Source organism: Xenopus laevis, chromosome 1S (genome assembly GCF_017654675.1).
Source record: "Xenopus laevis strain J_2021 chromosome 1S, Xenopus_laevis_v10.1, whole genome shotgun sequence".
Taxonomy (NCBI): Eukaryota; Metazoa; Chordata; class Amphibia; order Anura; family Pipidae; genus Xenopus; species Xenopus laevis.
Window position 1 is genome coordinate 119,651,926 of NC_054372.1, and position 21,680 is coordinate 119,673,605.

The 21,680-nt window shown below is 38.2% G+C and overlaps 1 protein-coding gene across 1 annotated transcript; it reads left to right on the forward strand.

Annotated features, from left to right (window-relative positions):
- The first annotated feature begins 2,276 nt into the window (after window positions 1-2,276).
- c9orf135.S (chromosome 9 open reading frame 135 S homeolog) lies at window positions 2,277-20,360 on the forward strand. The gene is made up of 6 exons (XM_018243843.2): window positions 2,277-2,660; window positions 9,978-10,089; window positions 10,929-11,050; window positions 12,453-12,515; window positions 13,446-13,500; window positions 19,666-20,360. The coding sequence occupies exons 1-6, from the start codon at window positions 2,560-2,562 to the stop codon at window positions 19,843-19,845; spliced, it is 633 nt and encodes a 210-aa protein (XP_018099332.1). The 5' UTR covers window positions 2,277-2,559; the 3' UTR covers window positions 19,846-20,360.
- The last annotated feature ends 1,320 nt before the right edge of the window (window positions 20,361-21,680 follow it).

Here is a 21,680-nt window from a genome sequence, read left to right on the forward strand (position 1 = left end):
ATGGAACTTATTTATTATAATACACAAATTTTAGTGAGTCATGTGACAGAAATTACATCACTACTCACCGTTTATAACTGATGACATCACTACTCACCGTTTATAAGGATATAATTTACAGGATATTCATGGCTTTTGTGTATTATAAGGATATAATACACAAAAGCCATGAATATCTTGTAAATTATATCCTTATAAACGGTGAGTTCTGATGTCATCAGTTATAAATGGTGAGTTCTGATGTCATTTCGGTCAGATGACTCACTGAAATTTGTGTATTATAATAAATAAAGTACCCCCAGTTGTAAAATATGAGGATATTAGAAGTTACCTCGGAGTTCCATGACCTGTATAAAAACACTCGGCCTTCGGCCTCGTGTTTTTATATGGTCATGAAACTCCTCGGTAACTTATAATATCCTTATATTTTACAAGAGGGGGTACTTTATTCACTATATAATACACAAAAGCCATGAATATTTTGTAAATGATATCCTTATAAACGGTGAGTTCTAATGTCATCAGTTATTATGGTGAGTTCTGATGTCATTTCAGTCACATGACTCATTGAAGTTTGTGCATTATAATAAATAAAGTACCCCCAGCTGTAAAATATGAGGATATTAGAAGTTACCTCGGAGTTCCATGACCTGTATAAAAACACTTGGCCTTTCGGCCTCGTGTTTTTATATGGTCATGAAACTCCTCTGGTCATGAAATATCCTTATATTTTACAAGAGCTTTTTATTCTGCGGTTCTCCAGTTTGCGATTTCAGCTGTCTGGTTGCTATGGTCCAAATTACCCTAGCAACCATGCATTGTTATGAATAAGAGACTGGAATATGACTAGGAGAGGGTCTGAATAGAAAGATGAGTAATACAAAGTAGCAACAAAACATTTGTAGCCTTACAGAGCATTTGTTTTTTTAGATGGGGTCAGTGACCCCTATTTGAAAGCTGGAAAGAGTGAGAAGAAGGCAAATAATTCAAAAACTATAAAATAGAAAAACTGAAGGCCAGTTGAAAAGTTGCTTAAGATTTGCCATTCTATAACATTTTAAAAGTTGACTTAAAGGTGAACAACCCCTTTGAAAGGAAAACAATAAAAATGGCATTGAGCATAACTGTTCTGCACAAATAATTCTGAAGGAGTAAAGCTGTCAGAGTGTTTCAGAAAAGCAGTCAAGCTATCGGACCATTTATTTGAATGCACACAGTCAAACTATCAGACTATCCTTAACCCATGCATTCCACTCAGGGGCGTAACGACAGAGGAAGCAGACCCTGCAGGGCCCAGGAGTTAAAGGGGCCCCATAAGACCCTCCTTCATATACAATTTCAATAAATAATGGTGAAACGGGCATAGTGCCATGAAGATGATCACCATTAAGTCAGTCCACGTAGTATGGTGCACTTTCACCATCAAAATGTTACCATAACATTGTGCCAAACTTTACAAATTGCACAAATGTCTCCTCCTCGTGTGGCAACTTCTGTTACCCATAACCAGGGCCGTTCCTGTCATGAGGCAAGGTGAGCATCTTGCCTCAGGCGGCAGTGAACGGCCACTTACAAGGGGCGTCAAAAAGCCGCCTCCTATAACATTAAGAGACGAATTTCCGGTTTTTAAACCGGAAACTCGGCTCTGCTAGTGCAGAAAGCACAGTACGCACTCATTGCACTAGCAATACCGCCCCATTTGACCCGCTCCAACACTAAACTTTTAAGCGTGGAGCGGGAGAGGGGGCAGCAACCCACGACCCACGAATCGCCCCGGCCCATAGTAACAGCAAAACACATTTCCCGTGCATTCCACCACTAGTGCCACAAAGTTCACCACCACTTGACTCGGTCCACTTAGTTTGGTTCAATTTCACTGTCAAAATGTACTGTATCACTCTGCCAAATATTGCAAGTCGCACTAAATTTGTCCTCCTATTGTATGGGTATCTGGCAATAATCTCACATTACGCTTTGACATTTCCTAATTTCGAAACTATTTTCTTTTCCTTCATCTTTACTTTACACAGGGCATGGCTACTGGAACATAGATTTTTAGGAGGTATTCAACACTACAGGATTTGTGTTTTTATTTCATATATTCCTAAATAAAAAAGTAAATGTATGGTATATGGACGCTGGTAGCTGTCCTGATTTTTTATGACTGATGCAGCAGCTAATAACTACTAAAATACAATAGTGAATAACACAACACCGCCGCTGATTGGTTTCCATTGCCGCAAGCCAGTCCCGTAAAGCGTCCTCCGTCACCATGGAGATTACCCCAGCACCGCGTAGCTAAAACCTATCCTATACTAAATAGCGAAAAGACAAAGCGATTTTCGGTTGCTAAGGTAGTGTAATGGTAGTGACTGTCTGTATATCTCCGATAGTTTCATGTACCCGGTGAATAAGTGTGAATGAAAACGCCGATAAGTACAGCACTATTTTAGTACTGCGGCTGGGCGGAGTGACACTGCTTGACGGTACAACAACCAGAAGCGGCAGCAAAGATTCAGCGGTATCGGGCAAGTGCTGGATAGTTCTGTTTTACCTATAATGTCGCTGTATGCCATGCCCGATCTTTATGAGAGGAAAGGTTCTCTTTATCTGCGGTCAAACCACGTGACATATGGCAGGACCACCTTGGTGTCAGGCTGGTAAGAAAGAACGACCAATTAACATTGCATAGGAGACATTTCAGAAACACGACTATTACAAAGGCCTTTTCTTGAAGAGCTTAATTTAGATGAATTGAAATTAGGATACATATTTATTCTGAATTGATTGCAGTTGTTCACCAGTATATAGAGATGGTGGATAAACTTTTTAGGAAGACCTGTTCTGCTGCGTTATTGCCCATTAGTTAGGATGCAAAGGCCCTTCCTGCTACTGTTTCAGAAATGTTTTGGACAGCTGATGAAGGGTGAAACCAAATCTCACCCAAACAATTGTTTCTGGGCATAATTACCCCAAATCCTGAGAGAATTGGCCTTCCAGGGGGCTTTTGAGCCATATATGTAAATTACTGGCTGTATACACTGTATCATTGACTGTTATCATTGTTTTCGATACATGAATAAATAATAATAATGAGCTTATGTCATAACACAGGGTGTTCATGAAAAGATTTTGTTTTGGCGTCTAGTAATGTTTAGTCACATCACTCCTGGCAACTATAGGTTGTATTTCATAAGACAGACCATTAAAGGGGTGGTTCACCTTTAAAGGAGAAACAAACCCCTACTCCACATACACCCCCCTCCCTCCTCCCCCCCAGCCTAGCTGCTACCACGGGCAAATGCCCCAAACTTTTTACTTACCCTTCGGTGCAGATTCAGGGGTCGGAGTTCACAGAAGCCATCTTCCGGGTCTTCATGTCTTCCGGCGCTTCTGCAATTTACGTCAACTTCAGCACATGTGCAGTTGTCGTGAGCCGGGAAATTGCTCCAACTGCGCATGCAGTCAGATTACCGAAGACCTGGAAGATGGCTGTCGTGAACTCTGATCCCTGAATCTGCACCAAGGGGTAAGTAAAAAGTTAGGGGCATTTGCCTGGGGTAGCAGCTAGGCTGGTGGGGAGGAGGGAGGGGGGTCTATGTGGGGTACGGGGTAGGGTTTTTTTTTAATAAGGGGTTTGTTTCTCCTTTAAGCTACCTTTTAATATGTTATAGAATGGACAATTCTAAGCAACTTTTCAATTGTTTTTCATTATTTTTTTTTATATAATTTTTTTTAATTATTTGCCTTCTACTTCTAACTCTTTCCAGCTTTCAATTGGGGGTCATTGAACCCATCTAAAAAACACTCTGTAAGGCTACAAATTAATTATTTGTTAATGCTACTTTTGATTACTCACCCATCTATTCTAGCCCTTTCCTGTTCATATTCGAGTCTATAATTCAAATCAATGCATAGTTGTTAGGGTCATTTGGACCCTAGCAACCAAACTGCAAACTGAAGAGCTGCTGCAAATAATAAAAAATGTAAACCAATTGCAAATCGACTCAGAATATCTCTACATCTAAAAGTTTACTAACTCACAACACCTTTAATAAGGTTACCCTAAATGTATTAGTTCCCAGTTACAGTGGCATTACCCACTTTCAAGAGACTCTGCCAGTCCTACAGGCAATGAGACTGATAACAGACAGCCACAATAGACAATGGGACCCTTATGCTATGGACACATGAGCCGTTTCTTGGCCTGCGTATAAATGCAGGCCAAGAAACAGACAATCTTGTATCTGCACTTATAGGCACTGTGTCAATTTGCTTTTCATCTTTCCCTACTAGCAAGCATTGTCAAAAATTGCTGAGAGCAAATGTAAGGGATTCATTTGGCCTTTCTGTCAAGATACTGATGCAATATTGTGCTGCAACCAGATACTAGTATTACTCCTGCTTTAGCACAGTCAGTTGAAATGACAGCAGAACACAAAATGGCGTGTGCTGCTGTATTGTAGGAGCTCTAGTGATTGACATCTTAGCATCCCAACTGTGCTGCAGTAACTCTTCGTTATTAAATCAAATCCCCTGTTTTGTTTAAGATCAAACTAAATGGAATAAACCAAGAGCACTCTGTGAACTGAAACTGTCACATGAAGTACACCACCAACAAATACACTCAAAATATAAAGATTCTGATGTAACTGGATTCCCAGGGCTGTGAAAGGATACAACTTTCATCTCACCTGTGTTGCTCAGTTAGTTTCAGCTTCCTAGGTACTGGGCTGAGATGAAAGTTCCGATCTGCCTCAGATCCTTAGACAGTCAGCAACAGAACAGTGTTTATGGGTATATACTTCAACTTTAATTTCTTTTCTTGTTTGTGCATTGCTTGAATATGCACTAAATATGTCAGTAATATGAGCATGGTGCTGTACTCTCTCTTATTCTTTCAAAGGAATGAGGCCTGATAGAATTATTCAGCTTTGTTATGGTTTTAAAAGATTGTAATGAATAGCTGTGTTTTCAGATGTGTATGTTGTTATGTTATATGTAAGGGTGAATGTATTTTTGTCATGAAGTTCATGAGAATTGGGCAACATAATACTATAAGACAGATTAGTGGGAATGTATCATGGATACGTCATGAATAAAAAATTAGCTAGCTATGCTTCATCCTTTTGCACCTCTAGATCCTAATTTATTTAGTTTATTTGTAACACATGTATTATGGTTTAAGACACAATGGATATAGGTGCAGTATGCGTTTTGTGTCCTAATATGTTTTAAACTGCACCTATATCCATTGTGTCTTGAACCATAATACATTCCCACATACAGTTTATGTTTTAAAATACATTTCCATAGATCACTGGTTCCCGAATTCTTGGGCTGGTCCAAGGGGGGGGGGTCAGGCTGTATAATGGTAGGGAGGCTCACCCTGAAGGCCATTTAGCATGAGGTTTGAGGATTATCCCATGTTTTATAACAGTGCTGTCCAACTTTTGTGGAAACAAGGGCCAGAATCTTTCTGGCCTACATGGTGGAGGGCCGATAATGGAAGCCAGTGTGACCACTACCCCTTTTAAACCACATCCATTTAAACCAAGTATGGCAGGCAGAATATGGCACACACAGTGAGTATAATCAGGCGGAGTATGGCATACACACAGGGAGCATAGGGAAGGCGGAATAGAGCAGGAGACAGGGAAACCTAAAATGAACACTTCATATTGTGCTACATACAGTGACATAATGCTGAGGGCCCTCCACACCTCACCTGAGGTGTGAACAGGTGAACAATGTGGGCATTTTCAGTCTGGGTCTGAGTTGTGAACAGTACAGGGCTTTAGGGTGTGAACATAAGAGGTTTTACAAGTGTGAACAATGCAGGGGGGATTACAGGTGTGAAAAATGCAGGATTTCACAGTCTGAATTTGAGGTGTAAACAATTCAGGGGTCAGTTAATCTCAGTACTGATACTTTTTAAAGCGGTAAGAAATTACAGCAGGCAGACTTTCATGTGCGGGGCCACACAAGGTGGGGCCGCGGGCCTCCAGTTAGACAACACTGTTTTATAATATTAGGTAAATTAAGAGAAGCTTCCTGTGGTGGAGCTCAATGGGTGGGTGCATTTGCCAATTTTCCAATATAAATGCTCATCTCCAGAGCTACTCAAAAACAGCTCCACTTTGCTGTTCTGGGTACAACTTGACAACTTTATCTTATTCAGTTGCTGCCATGTCATTTGATTTGTTTTATTTTTATTTACTCCTTTTAAATAATGAGCAGAATGAAAATTGTCTCATTTATCATTGGTTAATGATAACTATACCACCCAAACAAAATAGGCCTCTATAAAAAATATAATGCATAAAAGAGCTCATATGTAAAACCCTCCTTCATGTAAATAAACCATTTTCATAATAATATACTTTTTTAGTAGTATGTACCATTGGGTAATCATGAATAGAAAATTGCGGTGCACACAAACGAATCAAACAAACCATTGCTGTTAGGTCACATGCGCCAATTAACAGACAGAGTTCTGTCTTTTGCTTCCTGTTACAGTTAGAGTTGTAGTATTTCTGGTCAGGTGATCTCCGAGGCAGCACAGAGACCATCACAAAATGGTAGGTCAAGGCAAGAGATGTAAAAGGGCAATATTTACTTAAATATATATACCAGTTTGTTAAGATTCTTTAATATGCCACTTAATATGATGCAAACTATCTGTTGATTAAGTATTCATTTTGGGGGTATAGTTTTCCTTTAATAGAGGATAACCTGCAAATGATCCATTTTCGTAACAAAGGTGAATTTATATATAAACATAGTTTCCAATCGGTTAAACATTTTTACACAGATAAATCACCTTAAAGGGGAAGGAAACCTAGTTGGCGCAAAAAACCTCCCCCCCTCCCGTGTGTTGCCCACCCTCCCACCTCCCCCCTGGCCTACCCGTCCCGCTGGGCAAATGCCCCTAACTTGTTACTTACCCTTCTGCGCAGGTCCAGTCCAGGGAGTTCACAGACGACATCTTCTTCCATGCGATCTTCTTCCTGCTTTGACCGGCGCATGCGCAGTAGGAGCATTTTGCCGGTACAATCTACTGCGCATGCGCCAAAAGTCACTTTTGGCGCATGCGCAGTAGATCCGTACCGGCAAAATGCTCCTACTGCGCATGCGCTGAAACGCCGGTCAAAGCAGGAAGAAGATCGCAGGAAGAAGGAACTGTTCAGTGTAAAAATAAAAACTAGATAATTTGATAGGCTGTGCAAACTAAAAAAATATTTCTCATATGGTTAGTTAGCCAAAAAATTTAATATATCAAGTCTGGAGTAACTGGATGTCTAACATAATATTCAGAAAATTACTTCCTTCTTTTCAGCTCTCTTGGTTTCCACTCATTGGTTACCAGGCATTGTTTCCCCATTGGCTTCTAATGAGCTGCAACACCACTTTTGCCTTTCAGCAATACTTTACATCAACATACTTGTCCTGTAATAGTATTATAGATTGCAAATTAAATTATAGCTTGTGTGGCCTAATTCTAGAGGATTTACTTGATATGGATCAAGTACAGGTATGGGATCAGTTATCCGGAAACCCATTATCCAGAAAGCTCCAAATTATGTAAAGGCCGTCTCCCATAGACTCAATTGTACCCAATTAATTCTGAGGTTTTTTTTAAATGATTTCCTATTTCTCTGTAAAAATAAAACAGTACGTACCTTGTACTTGAACCAAATTAAGATATAATTAATGCTTATTTAACAGCCTTTTTTGGTTTATTTAATGTCTACATGATATTCTAGTTGACTTAAGGTATCACAATCTAAATTATAGAAATATCCATTATAAGAAAGACCCCAGGTCCTGAACATTCTGGATAACAGTTCCCATACCTGTACCTCACTTTTATTTAATATACATTTTTACAGTGTCCTATAATTACAATGAATGTATTTTGCATAACTGAACAGTAAGAGATGCTTGGTTAGCTTGTTACAGCCTTTGGATCAAACACTGGTGATTTTAATGACAGGAGAACAAACTGACATGAAGGCAAATGTATTTTATTTGAACAATATTTTGCTGACATTGATGGCTTCATGACAAGATTGACGGCAAATGATTCAGATAGATGTGTGGTAGATATTCAATTTGGTGTCAAAAAAACATTATTCTGTTATGTGGTTTATGACTAGGCCCCATTTACATTTTACCTGGCACATACCAAGAAAATAGAAATGGCAGCACGCTCATTTAAAACTGTTCTATTGCTTTAGTAGCATTAGCAGAGACAGGTCATTTTCTGCCACTTCAAAGGAGAAAGATGATGAAAAAATGCATACTGCTGTGCTGCAGTTATTCAAGTCTCGCAGTAGGGGTTTATCATTATGAAAGGGCAGAAAAAAGCAAGGAGAATCTTATTTTTGTTTCTTCAGTCATTACTGTTCATTTTCATACACATCAGAGAACATCCACGAGCACATAAAATAATAAGCAGCTGTTTAAAAAAAAATACATGGGTGAATAAATTATATATATATATATATATATATATATATATAGACAAATACAAGATTCCTCTGCACTCAACCCATTATCAATATATTTAAGACAGCGACATTTTGTGCATACTGCTACTGAAAAATGCCTTACCCTTTAAACAAAACAGGGATTGTTTGCATAGGACTGGCCAGATATGGGATGACTTTGACGTAGTTGGCCAGCTTAAATATATTGCAATATATGGACAAACAATCCCTGTTTTGTTTAAAGGGTAAGGCATTATTTAGTAGCAGTATGCACAAAATGTCGCTGTCTTAAATATATTGATAATGGGTTGAGTGCAGAGGAATCTTGTATTTGTCTATATGTTTTTTGTGGTCACACCCTCATTGCACCCCCGCCTAATGTTTTTAAAAACTAGTGGTGAGCACAACTTTCCCCTGTTTTATATATATATATATATATATATATATATATATATATATATATATATACTGCCAGTACCATTTTGAGAACTTTTGCAATATTTTTCTTTTTTTCTATTAAACTTATATAAATATAAACAGTTGTTTACCTCCTTTGATGGCACAGACAATTAGCAAATATTGTTATAGATTCCAGCATCCTACTGACACCTTCTTTAAGCAATCAGATCCTAAAGAGAAGCCAGATAGTTCTCTTATCCAGAAAGATCTGACTTACGGGAAGGCCATCTCCCACAGACTTCAATTTAATTAAATAATTAAAATTTGAAAAAATGATTACCTTTTGATCTGTAATACTAAAACTTAACCAATAAAAGAATCCTGTGTGGTTTAATTAATGTCTAAATACATTTTTCGTAGACTTAAGATATGGAGATCCAAATTATGGAAAGATCCCTTATTTGGAAAACCCCAAGTACCGAGCATTCTGGAAAACAGGTCCCATACCTGTAGTAGTTTTGACCAAAGTTAGTGACTGAACCTTTTCAAGACAGACTTAGCTGAACATTCCAAGTGATCATCATTTAGTCCAAATAATCTACTCTCACTAAACATCTTGGAACACATTCTAGAATAAGGCAGTGGTTCTTAAATGGTGGGGCTAATCATGTCAATCCTTAGGTTCAACATAAATACCACTATTGAACTTTGGCATGTTCCACAGTGTCAAGCTTCATTCAAAGCCATGATTTTCAGCCATAAAGGCGCTGTAGCTTTGATGGTGGTCTGGAGCAGTCACAGGGGAGGTTCTATTGGACCCTCAAAGGGGAACTTGAGCTAAAAAGTCTGACAACCACTGGAATAAGGACAACGTTCTAGTCAGTAGCCTGCAGATAGCATTTTAATGGTTTATGTCTGAAATGCAACATCTGATGAGTTATTATGGTTTAAAAGACATAAAAAAAGCTTTATATATGTTATTATATTACATTCTTGTCTTCCCATGCAGTCCATCAGGACACATAATTAGGTGTATGTTGTAATTTTAAGACTTTATGGCAGAGTAACTCCTATTTCTTTCTTCAGGCATCAAAACCGAGAAGCTGAACCTAAAGATTACGATTTGGACACCTTACCACTAGGCAAGAAAAACTTGTGTCATTCTACATATAGGAGTTTAGGAAAAGTGGAAACTACTGTAAGTACTGTAATGCTTCAATGTGACTTGTAGTTTGAGCAAAGCAGATATTTGTGTGTTCAATAAATGTTAATGGATAGATTGTGCACTAATCTATGCTGACACTAGAGGGAGCAATTACACTTTTAAGCAAAAATGTTAAACAAAATTCATCAAGCAGACAATGTTCTTTCAGTGGAAGCTAAATAAAGCTTTTTTTTCACTTTATTAAGTCCATAGTGGGTTGTATTAATAAGCGCAATACACTTGTGTCCAAATAATCACATGCTACCACTGTTTTAACTAGTGATGCCTTCTCTACTATAAAAGTTGTAGCCATAACATGTGCCTGATTAATGTATAACATACAATCCAGCAGCACTCCGATAACTGAATCAAATATTTATTCGTGCCTCTAGCCAAGCGACGTTTCGGGCTATTCCAGCCCTGTGAACAGTATAACAACCAAACCTAAATATGTTGTTGCACTGTTCACTTAGCGGAGTGCTGCTGGATTTTATGTTATACTGTGGGAATTTACCTTTGCAAAAGGAACACAGCCGTGCACCCGACGCTTCTACAAGCGGTTAAGTGTGAGTGTGGCACTATTATTGACTTTATTACATATGTGCCTGATTAATGAACACAATCTTGCAAACGTGTTCATGTTGATGCTTCGGACACAATTGTGGCATACGCAGTTCTTCACTCAGCCACGATGAAATTGTAATTCTTAGATTTAAACCCTGCATTGTGGGTAATGCATTTACACCACACTATTCCACAGCACTGTAAGGATTGAAATAAAAATAAATGTATGACATCTTAAATCACTGTTTTCTTTGGTTTCTGGATTGAAGGATTGGAAAACCACAACTGAAGAACAGTTATCTCAAGTTCAGTTAAAGAAGGACTATGAAGCTAGAGATGTTCCAAAATCAATGGTTAATGAAAACACTATTGATGCTGTTGATGTTTATCGGTAATTTTTCCAATTTTTTTGGCATGGCTTATTAGAGTATATCACTACTTCTTTTGTTTTCTTTTTGTGAAGAAATTTAAAAAAAAAATGTAGTGGTTTTAATGTGTTTTGTAAATGTAATTGCCACTGAGAGCACTGTTTATTTATTCCTTTTTGTTCTCTGGTACTGACTTTTAAAACAGTTAATAAAGTGTAAAGTTAGTTTGCCTCTAGGTCTTTAAATCAGTTGAATTGCAACATTGTTTTAGGAGTCACCGCCAGAAGTGCAGAGAAAATAAACTGCCAGACATATTGATTTTAATACCAATTACAGTACATTTTTATTTATGTTTCTTTCATTATAGTTTTTAAGTGGAAGACCCAGATATCAGCCTTTCTACTAAATAACTAGGACTCACTGCAAATGTGATCCTAGTTGGCCTTCTGGCAGGAATATCTAGAAAAACATATAGGTCAGAACAAAATAAATGTCCCCATTACTGGCCTAAAAAGTTGAACCCACATTGACAAATTAAGGACCCCCTGGAGGGACAAGACCAAAGTTTCCAACACATGCAACGTCAGATAAAATATAAACAGCTGAAATGTATTAGACTAGTATTAATTGTTTTTAGTACCACTTTCTTACAACAAAAAGAGAAAATAGAATGATTTTACATGATATTAATGCAAATGTTCATATATATATATATATATATATATATATATATATATATATATATATATATATATAATGTCCATATAGATGAACGCACTCTTACTGGATTTAATAGAAGTTGGTGCGTTGGTCAAAAGTTTAATGATACATCTTGATAAATGGACCCGCACTCCAAGGTTTTTCGTGAAAAATCGTGTTGTATTTTATTCACAAATGCATATCCATCTGCAAATGCATTTGTGAATAAAATACAACACGATTTTTCACAAAAAACCTTGGAGTGCGGGTCCATTTATCAAGAGATATACGTATATATATCTAGAAAGTATTCAGCAGACATTTTACAATAGGTGCCAACTAACTCCAGTGACTGGCTTTCTTTAGCCAGCTGCATGTAAACAATGAATGCAACAATACAAATAGAGAGAGGTGCAAACTCAACTCAGGCAAAGGGCTAATAACACAGCTATTTGTCCCAATTTCATAAATAAGCTCTACAGTTGCATTCATCTGGGAATAAGAGCTCTATGGTGTACTCACTGTTATGTGTCTGGCATCCATAAATGCTAATAACAGTTAATAAATGGTGGCTCTTATTAATAACCCCTGTACTAATTAAAAAAGGAATGACCATGATATACATTACAGAGGAAAACTCAATGCCATAACCTGTTATGTTGACTTTATAAGAACACAATATAAAGTTATACTCATAAAACTAAAGGCGATTCTTATTATTAACAGACAAACTGGGAGTTATGAAAGAGGATCTGTCTTGCCACGGCATGACAAAGACCATGGAAAAATGTAAGTGCTTGAAGAATCTAGTGAATAAGGAGGGTGTATTTAAATGAGAACTGAACACGTTTTTAGATGATGTTTTGAGTTTTGCTTATACTGTGACTCACAAGGGGTCATTTACTACTACCATGGGTTGAAGTGCAAGAGCACTAAGGGACACAAACGCACACCCCTAAGTGCCCATGTACAGAGCACTTTTACCCAGGGTTTGGATGCGCTCTGCACCGCAGGCCAATACTGGTCAAAGGCCAATACCTGTCAAAGGGCAGACAATAAGAACAGGTCTCTGTTGCAGCCTGCATCAAGTTACCTTCAGATGGAGCACAGAGACCTGCAGCAATTCTGCAGTTGCAAAAGGGAGTGTTTAAGTTCCCTCATTTTTGGCACTTTGCTCACTGCCTCAGTGATCATAAATGACCCCTTATACTATATGCAGCATGTTCTGGCCCAGATTAGTGGTAAGGCCACCAAGGCCCATGCCTAGGGCGGCATGATTTTATGAGGCGGCATAAAGCCCAATCACACCCACATTGGTTCGGAAGCTCTGGGGCTGCTCAGGAGATACAATAGTTTTCTAAATTTCCCATGCACCAATCCTGACCGTTGCTCCTGACCTGATGATGAAAATTTGTGAAGGCAAGAAGACAGGGGTGACGAATGGAAGCAGGCCTAGTAAATCCGGCCCTGTGTATGTTGGATGAGATCTTTGTTCCCTTCACAAACTGTTACATTTCAGTAACTGTGCACAACGTACACAATGTAATTACCTCATACTATATTACTTTCTATGTATTGCTGTTTTGGTTGGTTTATGTACATCTCTTCATGCTGATAATTTCCCCATAGCTCTTTGTTTATTGTATGTGTTGTAACTTAAATTATGGAAGTTGTTAAGTACTTTGCTTTATATTTTACATTTCTCTTTTTTCTTTTTAGACATCTGGAAACAACATATCATAATGACTACTCCTTTCCTTTTCAACCCACAATGGTGAGTATTGCATGTAAAAGACCTAGTTCCTGCAGATGCAGTTTCTCGTCCTATGCACTTATTTTTACTACCCACACATTTTTACTACCCAAATCGTCACTATTGCACACAACACACAAGACATTCAGTTTAAGTTATTTCAGGTTGCAATTTGTGTAACTAACTACATAGTGTTATTTGTCTATGGAGAAAAATAACTTCGTAATGGTATGTCTGTGACTTGTGTATACTGCATAGTTGCGCTCATATTTTCTCCCATAGCGCTACAACTTTGTGCCAGTTTTAACTTTTTCTTGTCAACAATGGGGGCCATTTACCAGTGCTCTTTATGTAATTCAAGAGCACTGAGGGATGCACTATAACACCACTTAGTACACATTTACTGAGCACTTGCATCCCTGGCATAGTTATGTTCTTCAGTTCACTCGGGATTTAAAATCTAGGGCAAGAGCATAGTATTGGCAAGCACAAAGCATAGGGCAGGTGGTAAGAACAGGACTCCTTAGCCTCCTGTACCCACATGCACTCCCTAATTTGCTTGTCTGAATGAAACTTAAGTTAGGGAGCAGGATCAGGGGACAGCTACGTGCACCCCCCAATCTGCCCCTCATGAATAGAATACTGCCAAACGTTGATAGCACTGTATTGATGGGGAGAGTTCAAGTTTTTTTTTTAAAATTGTGTATCTGTGGTACAAAATGAGGACAGGGAACAAAATTGCAAAAAAATGATGGTTTTTACCCTACCTTGCAATTCATAAATAACTTCTAATATGTGATCTGCATCTTCTAACATCATTGACCAATAACAATGAAGGAGTTATAACTAAACATATTGCTAAATTCTATTGTGACCTGTTTGAAGAAGATACATTTTAGGGCCAGCTAACACTATATGATATTTAACAAATGATGTCTTCCGTGAAATAATAATTAATATATTAATAGTGTTTTCAGACACAAATAAATTAATTTCTAAAACACATTTCTGAGGTAAGTTCCCCTTAACACCTGCCATCTACAGTAATTCAGGGAATGAAATTGTTTCTTTTTTGAAGGCCAGCTCCCAATAAAATATATTATTTAGTGAAAGAATTGCTTTCTGAAGGTCACCTCACTAATAAAGATGCCGAATACTCGGTTTTTAAGAATAAATGGTAGGGCCATTCACATGATACATTATTTCTCATTTATATGAGATAAACTTTCACTTGAAGCCATTCTTTCTTTAGTTTGGACCTCAATTATATGCAGACTTGTCCCATGAGATGGTCCTTTTGACAAGCAAATATAGATCACAGCAAATGTATTACAGAGGCTGCTTGCATGCACAGACACATTGTAATTTAACTTTCTATTATTTGGAACTTGCGTGTTATTGGCCTTTGGTTTTAAAATGTGTTTCTCGTGGGACAGCTATAAAGAGACAAAAGGTTCTTGTGAACACAAAGTCTCTGATAGATAAAAAAGGTGACCAACAATTTCACATTAAAATATGTGCTAACAACAACAACTATAAGTTACAAAATACTTTCACTTTCCATTCAAAGGACTAAAGACACAACAGGAATGTACAATGCAGCATGTATTTTACTGCTGCCTGGGTGACTCGTTTTAGATTCCCACTGTACATTTCCAGATTATTGTGCATTGTTAGTACAAAGAAGTGTATGCAAAATCAATTATGATGTTTCCTTGGGAAGTCCCGTGTAGCAGACTCAGCTGACATCCATATCCTATACAAACAAGCTCTGCAGAAACACAGTGATCTGTTTATACCCCTCAGATTTGGGCCCTTTTTGTTCTTTGGTGGACAATGCTTGTAGTCTCTCCCATCCTCTGTAGTCATGCATGTGTATAATATGTGTGATGCATAGCATTGAAGCATAGGAGTCTATTTCTAAACTATAGCCTTCAAATCATTCAGCTGTTGCATTAATAAGCATCATTTAAAGGGGACCTGTCACTCTATGAAATAATTTCAAATCCTACTTCACAGTGTAAGTTGAGCAAAATAAATATACTTACATTATGTAAATAATTTAAATCTTGTTTCAGTTATGCTTTTGGAATTCACAATTATAGCATACACGCAGCTGCCATTTTGTGGAAACTGTTATAGGGCAAGCTTTGCATTCTCAAATTCTCATGCATGCATTAGAGAGGGGGGCCAAATGCACATGTTTGAGACAGGTCGACGGTCAAGGGCGGTTGACAGACAAGCGTAATTCGCAGAGCATCAGGACAGGCAGAGGACTTGCAGAGTCAGGTAACAAGCTGAAGTCAAACTGGGGAGTCAGAACCAGGGGGGAACAGGATCTCAGGAGCAGGGTCCCAGAAACAAGGTCGAAGGAACAGGATCATGAATATGGTTTCAGGATCAGGAACATGAGCAACTGGAACACGGGAACACAAAGCTTGGATTAGACAGAATGGTCAATGATCCAGCACCAGAGAGTTGGGGGAGTGGGCTTAAAGAAACAGTAACACCAAAAAATTAAAGTGTTTTAAAGTAATGAAAATATCATGTACTGTTGCCTTGCACTGGTAAAACTGGTCTGTTTACTTCAGAAACACTACTATAGTTTATATAAACAAGCTGTTGTGTAGAAATGGTGGAAATTGAAAAAAGGCTATATGGCACAGGTTAAATAGTGGATAACAGATAACATTATGTTCTACAGAGCTTTTCTGCTATCTGCTGTGTAACCTGAGCCTTTTCTCCTTTGAATGGCTGCCCCATTGCTACACAGCAGCTTATTTATATGAACAATAGTAGTGTTTCTGAAGCACACACAGCAGTTTTACCAGTGCAGGGCAACACTGCATTATATTTTTATTACTTTAAGGCACTTTTTTGATGTTACTTTTCCTTAAATAGCCTTTAATGAGCAATTGCCCTCAGCTAGAACATGGGCGTTGATGAATATTGACAGGGATAAAGAGTCACAGAAGTTCGATCAGGGTCAGGCTGATGCCACACCTCCTCCTGTGGTTCAAGCTGGAGAAGTGACGGTCAGTAAAGGACAGGCTTCTAGTCGAAACTGTAGGTTGCATAGGTGCAGGGAAGGCAAAATATGTCAGCTGAGATTTTAAAAAGAGTATACAGTAACAGGTATGGATCTTTTATTAAAAAAAATTATTTGGGGTTTATGTTTAATTTGCAAATAACCTTTATTATACAGCTTTTTATGTCTGGGTAACAGGTGCCCTTTAAAACTGAAGAGCTGTAAATATTACTTCACAGAATCTGTATTCTCGACGAACATAGATTAACTACATTATATGGACAGAAGGATATTTTTTTTTAAAAAAAAAAAACCATCAACTGAAGACATAAAAAAGATCTATTCTCCATAAAATTCTTATAAAAATATTCCACAGACCACAAGCTTACAATGGTGAATTGCAGAATGTAGGATTTAGTGTAAAGATCCTTGGACCCCTTATAAACAGACTACAGAGTACTGAAAGTTTATTATTTTTTATAGAAGATTTGAGGTGTTATTTTTAAAGATAGCACCAGTCTTGTCCATTGCCAGTCATTTACATGTGCAACAGTCATGCATTTTAACCTGCCCTCCTGCTCTCACATTGGGGGGCAGGAAACGACACAATTTTGAAGTCCCTTTATAGCAGCCTATCCAGGGCGAAGGAAATACCAACACTCACTTTTTCCATGTCCTGCTGAGGAGCAGGACTCATGGACAGTGAGTGCATTTAAGGAGTGCCAGACACTCACTGTACTTCTAGCACACACTGTCAGTTATTGCTTCAGAAATATTGCCATTGTATGCCATAACGGCAATTGGCATCCTACAAGACGCCAATAAATAATCAAACAGATCAAACTTCTGTACACATTGCAACATATGTATTTTGATCCAGAGTGCTTCTAAGCTAACCCAATGAGTACATACTGTAACATTAAGGGGCCGATTCATCAAGCTCGAGTGAAGGATTCGAAGTAAAAAAACTTCGAATTTCGAAGTGTTTTTTGGGCTACTTCGACCATCAAATGGGCTAGTTCGACCTTCGACTACGACTTCGAATCGAAGGATTCGAACTAAAAATCGTTCGACTATTCGACCATTCGATAGTCGAAGTACTGCCTCTTTAAAAAAAAACTTCGGCCCCTACTTCGGCAGCTAAAAGCTACCGAAGTCAATGTTAGCCTATGGGGAAGGTCCCCATAGGCTTGCCTAAGTTTTTTTGATCGAAGGATATTCCTTCGATCGTTGAATTTAAATCCTTCGAATCGTTCGATTCGAAGGATTTAATCGTTCGATCGAAGGAATAATCCTTCGATCGTTCGATCGTAGCATTTGCGCTAAATCCTTCGACTTCGATATTCGAAGTCGAAGGATTTTAGTTCCTAGTCGAATATCGAGGGTTAATTAACCCTCGATATTCGACCCTTGATGAATCGGCCCCTAAGTGTCAGTGCACTTTCCTTTTAGTTTATTGTTGCAAAAATGCACTTGAACGAATTGGTCATGCTTTCAAACAACCAGCATATTTCAATTAGTGATGCCTAAACAAACAAGTAGAAGCATGTACATATATATATTTATCTGCATTGCAGCTAATTTGACCACATTTTTCTAGAGCAAATAAGACAACTGATTTATTCTACAACACCTCTCTTTCACATGTATGAAATATGGGATGAATAATGAATAAATGTAATGAATGACATTTTTAAAAATGATGAAACAAGCCTTACTTACTTGGCCAGCTGAGAAAATAAAGCCAAGCTATTGTTTTTCATTTTCATGTTAAGTTCTGTAAATTCATTTCATGGCTTCTATTAAAACAGTGGTGCCATTCCTGTATATTCTTTTCTTTAACCTTGACATTTATGGTTGTTCTGGGAAATATTACTGATCTAGGAATGGCTTTGGCTCACTAAGGTGAAGGGTTGCCGAGGACAAATTTCAAGTCACAGCCATTTCTTGCTTCCAATAGTATTTATGTGTGTTACATTTTTATTCTGCACAGTGAGCTTTGAAACTCCAGGAAAATCAATAAAGCATTTCAATAAAGTTTAATTACAATGTGTTTGCGCTAAAATAGCCCTGTAAAAATATAGGTTATTGGTGTATGCAATCTACAAAGCGAATACTTTGTATTAATAAAAAGCATGCATCGCATGTGCCTATTGAAGGGATGGTGTTGTAGTCTATCATCAAAATATAAAGTTTGTATTTCCACTTGAAAACAATATTTTGTAACATAAAATAGTTGGAAATATTGCTGTACTTTTTGTTCCTACGTAGGATTTTGTAAATACATAATTGTCTTACTTTCTCTCACAATGCTTCAGTTCAGTCATGTTTTATGATTGACATTCTAGCTTTCAGTATAACAGAGTATTCTGTGGTTGAGATCTTAGGGGTTATTTATAACCCCGTGGTGGGTGCAAACGTGAGAGCATTAAGGGATGCAGGAGCATGTCCCCTCTCATCAGTGGCTTAACTATAGAAGAAGCAGCCTTCTCCTCTGGTTCAAAAAACGCTGGCGTCTTTTCCTTTTTTTCAGCCTAATTTGTAAGTATATGCACCAACTTTTAACATAAAGATGTCCATAAATTTCCCGCCCTATGCAAATTGTGCTGAGTGCTTTGCCGAAGTAACGCTAGCAAAAAGTCCCCAGCATTCAGCCTCCATGACGAAACTCCACACAAATCGGCGTAGTCGGAGCGCATTTGCGCCTGGCAAAGTGTTGCGATTGGTGCAAACCAACAATTCGCCCTTTAGTAAATCTGCCCCATAGAGTCAATTTTAAGCAAATCATTCTCATTTATAAAGAATAATTTAATTTGTCCTTATTATAATAAAACAGTACCTTGTACTAAATACTGTATGCTGCATGAATCCATATTGGTGGCAAAACAAAAATAACATTACCAGCAATGTTCCCTCTAAGGTGTACGCTCACAAATTTGGAGTGCACACAAGGCATTTTGTGTGAAAACATAACATCTTTGTATAAATTTTGACCCAAGCACGCAGTTTTTAAAAACTGTGCACAAAAGAATTTTTTGCACACATAGCCGAGAAGGAATTAGAGGGAACATTGATTACCAAGTACAAAAATGAATAGTTAAATGAAAATGTAAAATATACAGAAAGTAATTTGTAAATTTTATTTTTTGAAAATACAGATACCGCATGCTCCTGAGTGTCCAGCAGCTTATAAAAAATGCCACTCCCAGTTTACAGATACTGCAGATTACAGAAGGGATGGTAGGAATACCTGGCAAGATGAAAGTGGAATTTATGGCAATCACCAAATAAAGCACAGCATATTTAAGAAAAGCTGCCCTATCACTCCACATCTGTGAAGATAAAGTAGCCATGTGTCATAAGATGTTTGATCTTGTTCAGCCAGTGACTGGAAGCTTTATGATTTTTGGTGATATAACTAATGTTTTACTATAATTCTGTCAAATACATGATGCTTTGTGACCAGTTATTTTTGTTTTATATAGAAATGTCAATTATATAAATATAGCATTGCTGGTGGAAATATAAACTGGTCTGTACGAATACCTTCTAACTGGAATTCTTTTTCCATCAACTGTGCCCTAGTCTGCAGCATGGAATTTCTTATGACTGCAGATGCAGAGCCCCTTTCCATGCACAATTGCCTTATGTGCCATCTTTTTGTTTTTTCCCATGATTGGCCTACTCTACTCTTTGTTCCACTTTAGCCAGCTACGTCAGAAGAAAAAGAAAATTGACGAAAATGTTATAAAGAGACCTGTAACTTATATAGGAAGGATGTTTCAAGGCAAACAGGTAGCAACCCTTTTATGCCCAAAAAAGGAACATTAACATCAAAAAATAAAAGTGTTTTAAAGTAATAAAAATATAATGTAATGTTGTCCTGCACTGGTAAAACTGGTGTGTGTGCTTCAGAAACACTGCTATTGTTTATATAAATAAGCTGCTGTGTAGCAATGGGGGCAGACATTCAAGGGAGAAAATGCTCAGGTTACACAGCAGATAGCAAATAAGCTCTGTCTGTCTAATGGTGTTATCTGTTATCCATTAGTTGACCTGTGCCATATAGCCGTTTTTCAATTTCCGCCATTGCTCCACAGCAGCTTGTTTATATGAACTATAGTAGTGTTTCTGAAGCAAACAAATCAGTTTTACCAGTGCAGTGCAACGGTACATGATATTTTCATTACTTTTAAACACTTAAATCTTTTGGTGTTACTGATATCACAGATATGGGATACGGAAACCCCTTATCCAGAAAGTTCTAAATTATAGAAAAGCCATAGAGAGGGGTATAGATTGCATTTTATCCAAATTGTAAAAAAATATTTCTTTTTTCTCTGTAATAATAAAATAGTAGCTTGTGCTTGCTGTATAACTATTTAAAGGGCTACCTAAAACAGATTTTTTTTTATTCAAATTCATAAGTTAATAGTGCTGCTCCAGCAGACTTCTTCACTGAAATCCTTTTTTCAAAAGAACAAAAGCGGATATTTTGAAATCTAACACGGGGCTAGACATGTTGTCAGTTACCCAGGTGCCCCCAGTCAGGTCCGGACTGAGAATTAAAATAGGCCCTGGAATTTCAGGTACATAGAGGCCCAATCAGCCCACACAGAGGCCCAAACAGCCCCCACCAGCCCACTAAATACTGACCTTCTATGGCACCTTATAGCAGCCCCTCTGTAAGAAACTTACCCTGTTGGTCTAGTGGGCAGCGGGGTCCACGCCGCGTCCTTGGCGTGGATGCCCGCTGCGCCGCTCCTGCCCTTGCTGGCGCCATCTTAGATTCCTAGGGCGCGTGCGGCGCGCCTGCGCGTCTCTTAAATGCAACGGTGCAAAATTGCGCACGTTTTGGCGCCAATTGGATCCCTATTTAAGGCCCATTCAGACCTGTAGCCAGTGCCTGTTATAGGATCATATCCTGTGGTTTCCTGAGCTTTGTGCTACCTGTTCCTGAATTTGCTATCCTGACTGATTATCCGTGTTTGACCCTGCCTGTTCCTGACTACTCTACATTCTGTATCCTGACCCTTGCCTGTCCTGATCCGGTCAGTTCCGTTTCCACCAGACGCCTTGTCCTTGACCTTCTGCCCAAAGACTTCTGCTATCTGGTCGTGCCCCTTTGCCAGCCAGAACACCTCACCTTGTACTCCTCGTTAAGTCCAGGTGG

Coding starts and splice junctions, on each gene's coding strand:
- c9orf135.S (XM_018243843.2), top strand. CDS start 2,560: ATGTCGCTGTATGCCATGCCCGATCTTTATGAGAGGAAAGGTTCTCTT. Junction 2,661..9,977: donor ACCACCTTGGTGTCAGGCTG/GTAAGAAAGAAC, acceptor TTCTTTCTTCAG/GCATCAAAACCGAGAAGCTG. Junction 12,516..13,445: donor GACAAAGACCATGGAAAAAT/GTAAGTGCTTGA, acceptor TTTTCTTTTTAG/ACATCTGGAAACAACATATC.